Below are 7,280 nucleotides of genomic sequence, written 5' to 3'. Positions count from 1 at the left end.
TTGACAAATTCTCTAAGTTTGCAGTAGTGCAACCGATCGCATCTAGGACAATAGTGGACATCACTGGCCCCCTATTGCAGATTGTTAACCTTTTTCCCACCATCAAAACAATCTATTGCGACAATGAGCCCGCTTTCAACTCAGAGACAATCACGTCAATGCTCAAAAACAACTACGGCATCGACATTGTGAACGCGCCCCCTCTGCACAGCGTGTCCAATGGCCAAGTTGAACGATTCCACAGCACCTTGGCAGAAATAGCCAGATGCCTGAAGTTGGACAAAAAGACAAATGACACAGTAGAGCTAATCTTGAGAGCCATGGTGGAATACAACAGAACCGTGCACTCAGTTACTCGTGAGAGACCAATTGAGGTTCTTCACTCAGGGGCCCACGAGCGCTGCCTGGAAATCAAGGCAAGATTAGCAAAGGCTCAGCAAGACAGTATCGGAAGATGCAACCCTTCCCGGCAAAACCGTGTGTTTGAGGTAGGGGAACGCGTGTTTGTAAAGAACAACAAGAGGTTAGGAAATAAGCTAACCCCACTATGCACGGAACAAAAAGTGCAAGCAGACCTGGGAACGTCTGTTCTTATTAAGGGGAGGGTGGTCCACAAGGACAACCTTAAGTAGGCACCCCCCTTGCAGTTAGTTAGTAGGTTACTTTAAGAAAGCCCGAGCACTACAGCCTCACCCTATATCTAAATTCCAGGTTTACCATCACGACGCTCATTACACTGGCATTAGCGAATGCACGGATCACCGACTTTTCGCATGCCAACTACATTCCTGTCGTAGATGGTAACGTGCTGGTTTTTGAACAGCGTGACCTCTTAAAACATTCAAGCAACTTGTCCGAATTCGCTGTCATGATAGACGAGACAGCAAAATTGTCCGAGTCCTTTCCCCAATCGCATATGCGTAAACTACTAGAGGTCGATACGGACCACCTTAGAACTCTGTTGTCCGTCCTTAAGGTCCATCATAGGATGGCCAGGAGTCTAGATATCCTAGGTACAACTTTAAAGGTAGTGGCTGGCACTCCCGATGCCACGGACCTTCTAAAAATAAAGATTACTGAGGCAAAACTAGTTGAGTCTAATTCCCGGCAGATAACCATAAATTCCGAAACCCAGAGGCAGATTAACAGGTTAACTGACACCATTAATAAGGTGATCCGCGCCCGTAAAAGCGACTTGGTTGACACTCCACACTTATATGAAGCGTTATTGGCAAGAAATAGGATGCTGTCTACTGAAATTCAAAATTTAATCCTCACTATTACTTTGGCCAAATCAAACATTGTAAATCCCACGATTCTTGACCATGCCGACTTGAAGTCTCTTGTAGAACAAGACACCCCTATCATCAGCTTAATAGAAGCCTCCAAGATTAGAGTCCTCCAGTCCGAAAACAGCATTCATATTTTAATTGCCTATCCCAGAGTCAAGTTCAGTTGCAAGAAAGTCGCCGTTTACCCTGTATCACACCAACACATCATCTTACGCCTCGACGAGGATACGTTGGCCGAATGCGAACATGACACCTTTGCGCTGACAGGATGCACTGACACCACGCACTTCACGTTCTGCGAGCGGTCTCGGCGCGAAACTTGTGTGCGCTCACTCCACGCAGGGAACGCAGCCCAATGCCACACTCAACCCAGCCACTTGCAGGAAGTTACTCCCGTAGATGACGGCGTTGTGATTATCAACGAAGCTTCAGCGCGCGTCAGCACCGATGGCAGCCCAGAAGTAATGGTCGAGGGAACCCACCTGGTGACCTTCGAGCGAACGGCGACCATCAATGGCTCCGAATTCGTGAACCTACGGAAAACATTAAGCAAGCAGCCAGGCATTGCGCGCTTCCCTTTGCTTAGCATCGTCGGGCACGACCCCGTGCTCAGCATCCCTCTGCTACACAGGATGAACAACGAAAACCTGCTCTCCATTAAAAGCTTCAAGGATGACGTGGAATCTGAAGGCCCGCCTAAACTCTGGTTCATAGCTGGTGTGGCCCTAAACATTGGCTTAATTGGCTCCTTCGCGCTTTATCTGGCATTAAGGAGAAGACGAGCCTCCAGGGAGATACAGCGTACCATCGACACTTTCAACATGACCGAGGACGGTCATAAACTTGAGGGGGGAGTAGTTAACAACGCATAACATAATCCATAGCAACTAAGTAGCTCTCCATATAGAATGCTGACGCGCCAGAATGGAGTTCAGCGCTCTGCGCAAAGAACGCCCGGCAACGGAAGGCTGGTTGCCTCACGCTGCAAGAAATGCTGAGTCGGCTTGCCGACTCGTCTCGATGGCGCGATGCATTGCTGTTAGGGTAAACTTAGCTCCATATTTTGTAAACTCTTCAGTCTCAGTTTTGCACCAGAATAAACCAGAACGTGCTCCGGCTAAAGCCGTAAATACAATTGTTTTAATTACAAAGATTGCTACGCCACAAGGCTAGACAATAAATCAAAGGGGGCGAAGTCAAGCCCTCCAACCTAATCTTCAGTAGAAGGCCCCGACGGAAGACGTCCTACTACCGCTGTAAACTTGAGGGAGGAACCTCTGGACATCGCGGGAAAACACAATTTCATAATTTGCACGTTACTGTGTGACTTTTATTGATGACAAATCCAGATACGTTACGGTGTATTTTATGAAAACGCGAGATGAAGTTTTTGAAAAATTTAAAGAATACAAATCATTTGTTGAAAATCAAACGGTTAAAAAATAAAAAATATTGAGAAATGACAATGTTCGTCAATATTTAGGTGGCTCGTTTCAAAGACTCTAAAATAACAAGATGCGCAACGGCCATATATTGGTTTGGCCAAAGACACTAGAATAACAAGATGAGTAACGCAATGCGATTTTTTGGCACGTGATTTTTTGGCCGTGGCTCTAGAGGTGGCTCCAGGCTCTCTCGAGTTTTTGTTCGAGAGATAAAGAGCGGAGAGCGCTACAGCAAACAGCAGACAACTGTATGTGTGCACTTCACCTTAGAAGTTCGTTCACTATATTCTTTTTTATCAATTGTCACCATGCGAAAAATTCTTGTTTTGCATTGTCTTAACGTTGTTATTATTTAAATAAAGCCGAATCTATGTACATAACAAAATAAATTTCGAAAATGACTTTATATTAGAATACTTGTCATTAGGGTTATTCAGCTTGCGACGTGAGTGCTTGTGTCCGCACTTCGTGCCTCAGACTTCGCGAAATTAAAGGCACCATCTGATTTATTTTTTAATATTTGCAAAATATACATTAAAGTTTTCGAAAATATTTTTAAAAATAATAAAAAACAAATATTTATAAAAAAATTTATTGTTGAGCATTAAGTGCCGATATTTAAATAATTGGCGACTGAAAAATGGACGCTGTTGGGTCATGCAGCCGCATGATATTCTTTAATATTATAAGCCAAATTAATCAGTGGTAGCAGTTCCGATGCCCATAGTGCAAACCGCTGCTCTCGCACGCACTTATCTGTACGGCGCTCATTCCTTGTTTGTTGTTGTTAGCCACCTACGTTAAGCTTGGGCGCTGCATTTCGGCTGCCTGCCCGGCAGTTGCCAATTCGTCGTGTTTCGGAAAAGACCAAACTTACGCATTCAATTATCGCTATCGTAAAGGAATAATTATTCGCAAAATAAAAACTGTCGTTATAAAAGCAAACTTTCTTCGGTTTTTATTATTCGCAACAGCTATTGAAAAAGCTCAATAGCTAAACATTTGGTGACCCCGACGTGATAGTGTTAATTTGCATGCATTAATTAATGCACTATCGGCATTTTCGGCATCTATTTTGTGCTCATCTTCCCGCTGAACCGAATCAAAGGCGATTTGTTGCTATGCCCGATGAAGGTGAAAAAAACAGGGTGACCTTTTTAAAGCGCAAAGCCAATGCGCTGTTCAGCAGGTTGCAGAGGCTACAAACGTCTCTGTCTAATGAGACGCTTAGCGGATACGACGAACCCACTCTTACGGTGAGGCTGGAGCAGATTGATGAGCTGCAAGGTGCCTTCAATGTTCTGCATACAGAACTGGAGGAATTGGATTTCGACGAAATTGGCAGTGAAATGAGCGAGTCTTTTGATGAATTCATCGTTGAATTCAAGGCTAGTGTGCGCGCGGAAATAGCCAAACGCAATGTGCACTTCGCGCCGCACTCAACGCTTGCGGAAGGTGTTGTGCCCCACCAGTGTAGTGGTCCTCAAACGCAGCCGCGGCCGAGGCCGATGCCGTTGCCGCCTGTGCAGCTGCCAACGTTTGGCGGAGGCTACGCAAACTGGGCGGATTTTTACTCCGTGTTCACGAGCATAATCGACAGCCATCCAGACCTCTCCAACATTGAGAAATTTCAACATCTGCGGTCATGTTTGAGGGATTCAGCGCTGGAAACTATCCGATCATTGGAGATTTCAAACAGCAATTACGAAGCGGCTTTAGAGTTGCTTCAAAAAAGGTTTGATAATCGGCGTCTCGTTTTTCAGGCGCACATCACCGAGATTCTGGGTTTAAGGGTAGTACGGAATGGTTCAGTGGCATCGCTTCGGGAATTGTCGGACAAATTTAACGCTCACATTCGTGCGTTGAAGGGTTTGGGCACCACTGAGCAAATCGCTGGCTGCGTCATAGTGCAAGTGCTGCTGCAAAAGCTGGATGCGGCGAGCCAAGCTAAGTGGGAGGAGCGCTTGGAGGATCCGGTCTTTGCCAACCTTATTCCGTCGTGGGAATCGATGGCTGCATTCCTGGAACAGCGATGTAGGACTTTGGAGGCCGTGGATTGCGCCATGGCAACCTATGCGCCAGGCGTTCAGGTGGGCAGAAATCGTTCGACGCTAGTTGCTACCACCCAAAATTCTCTTGGTTGCATGCTTTGCCATAGTGCAGAGCATGCCATATATCATTGCCAGCAATTTAGAGACTTAGCGCCAGTAGATCGTCTGCGCGAGGCAAAGAGACTAGCACTTTGCCTAAATTGCCTAAAGGCAGGTCATCAGCTACGGCAATGCAGCTCGAGCCGCTGCCGCACCTGTGGAATCAGGCATCATACGCTGCTCCATCTGGATGGTCCGCCTTCCTCGCAGCCACATGTTCCGGTGTCTTCAAGCTCCCACACTGAGACTTCTGCCCCGTTTTCGACTTCTGCTACTCTAATTGCCCAGGATCTCGGTAGTGACCTTGTGCTGCTAGCCACTGCAACCGTTCTAGTGCAGAATCGGTCGGGACTGTTCGTTCCCTGCAGGGCCTTGTTAGATTCTGGCTCTCAACTGCACTTGGTCACCTCTCGATTTGCAAATCAAGTGCAACTGAAAAGGTCGAGGTCGTCCGGCTCCGTCACTGAAATCGGGGATTCCAATTTCGCGACTGATGGATTCTCGGTAGGAATTGCGATTCGGTCTGTCGCTTCGAATTTCTCAACGAGCATAACAGCAGTTATCGCTCCCAATATCACGGATCGCCAGCCAAGTTTTAATGTGGACATTGAGGACTGGAAGATTCCAGAAAACCTGCAGCTCGCCGACCCGGATTTTTATAAAGCTCAACGTGTTGACCTGTTAATAGGAGCTAGCCTGTTTTATGAGCTGCTGTGCGTAGGTCAGATAAAGTTGTTGCCAGGACTGCCCCTGCTTCAAAAAACTCGTTCATTGCGTCATGAAGGAGGATAGCACTACCACCAAGCTTCGCGTTGTCTTTGACGGATCAGCTGTCACTTCCACTGTATACTCGCTTAACGATGTGTTAATGGCTGGCCCGGTCATCCAGCCCAAGCTATTTCACATCCTAATTCGATTTCGCTCACACTCAGTTGCCGTTACAGGAGACATATGTAAAATGTACCGATGTGTAAGGGTCTCGCAAGAAGATAGCTATTTGCAGTGCATTGTATGGAGGGACTCCCCGATCGATGACCTTCAAGTATACAAACTCGACACAGTTACCTACGGCACCAAACCAGCCTCCTTCTTGTCCGTAAGGGCTATGCAGCAGTTGTCAATCGATGAGCAGGCATCGTTTCCCATTGGATCAGAAATCCTTCGGCGTGATTTCTACGTGGATGATCTTATCTCCGGCTCAGGCACGGTAAAGGATGCTATCAGCATAATGCAACAGACGGCTGGCATTCTTGCGAAGGGCAAGCTCAAGCTAAGGAAATGGTGCTCTAACATTCCGCTTGTGCTGGAGGGTGTGCCCGCCGAGGACAAGGAGTCATTCATGAAGTTTGAAGATGGTAGCGATTTCACCAAAACTTTAGGTCTCGCTTGGGATCCCGCCTCCGACCAGCTATTGTTTTCGTTCTCTGCCTTTCAGTCGCCACTGAGACCCTGCAGGCGCTCTGTTTTGTCTGCGATTGCTAAATTTTACGATCCTCTCGGCCTGGTCGGTCCGGTAATTACAAGGTGTAAAATCTTTTTGCAGCAGCTCTGCAAGGAAAAGCTGTCCTGGGATGAAAGCCTCCCGGAAACCCATAACACGAAATGGCTTGATATATGTCGCAGTTTTGAAATAATAAGTCATGTTAGTTTCCCTCGGTTTGTGTTTAGCGCAGAGACTGATCTTGAGGTGCATGGGTTTTGTGATGCAAGCATTGATGCCTATGGAGCCTGCGTTTATGTGATTTCTAAAGGGAATCAAAGTTTTAGCCATTTGCTTTGTTCGAAGTCGCGCATAGCTCCGTTGAAGACCATAACAGTACCAAAGCTGGAGCTTTGTGGTGCGGATCTTCTGGCTAAAATCATGAGGGAAATAGTTGGCTTGAAAGTATTTAAAGGACGCTACTATTGTTGGTGCGACTCGACGGTGGCACTTTCCTGGATCCGAGATGAGCCCGCCAGGTTCAACATATTTGTGGCAAATAGGGTTGCTGCCATTCAGGAGCTGACAGATGTCACGGCTTGGCGGTATGTTCCAACAGCGTTAAATCCGGCTGACATCTTATCCAGAGGATCCCTGCCGTCTGAGCTTAGCGAATCGTCACTCTGGTCGCATGGACCCGCCTATCTTACGGAGCCTGAAAGAGATTGGCCAACAGCTCTTTGTCCTGACAAACCGGTGCTTGAGCTTCGTCGAAGTGTGTTCATCGTAAAGTCGCCGTACGTGGATGTAATTGCTAGCTCCAAATTCGCAAATTCTTACCCCTCGCTGCAACGAGTATTTGCATACATTTACAAATTTTGTAATGGAATTCGTCATCCTGGGCTCACCGTCGCACACATTCAAGAGGGTACTCATATGATGCTGCGGTTGGTGCAGCGCGCGCATTTATGGG

General features: G+C 47.0%; 1 protein-coding gene across 1 annotated transcript; it reads left to right on the top strand.

Moving 5' to 3' along the window:
* Nucleotides 1–6,045: 6,045 nt before the first annotated feature.
* On the top strand, nt 6,046–6,922 carry LOC117149766. Its single transcript, XM_033316820.1, has 2 exons — nt 6,046–6,668; nt 6,701–6,922. Exons 1-2 carry the CDS (start codon nt 6,116–6,118, stop codon nt 6,742–6,744), a joined length of 597 nt encoding a protein of 198 aa, XP_033172711.1. The 5' UTR covers nt 6,046–6,115; the 3' UTR covers nt 6,745–6,922.
* The last annotated feature ends 358 nt before the right edge of the window (nt 6,923–7,280 follow it).

Source organism: Drosophila mauritiana, unplaced genomic scaffold (assembly GCF_004382145.1).
Source record: "Drosophila mauritiana strain mau12 unplaced genomic scaffold, ASM438214v1 U_325, whole genome shotgun sequence".
Classification (NCBI taxonomy): Eukaryota; Metazoa; Arthropoda; class Insecta; order Diptera; family Drosophilidae; genus Drosophila; species Drosophila mauritiana.
The sequence above is the reverse complement of the archived record's forward strand: the minus strand, read 5'-3'. Positions and strand labels throughout refer to the sequence as shown.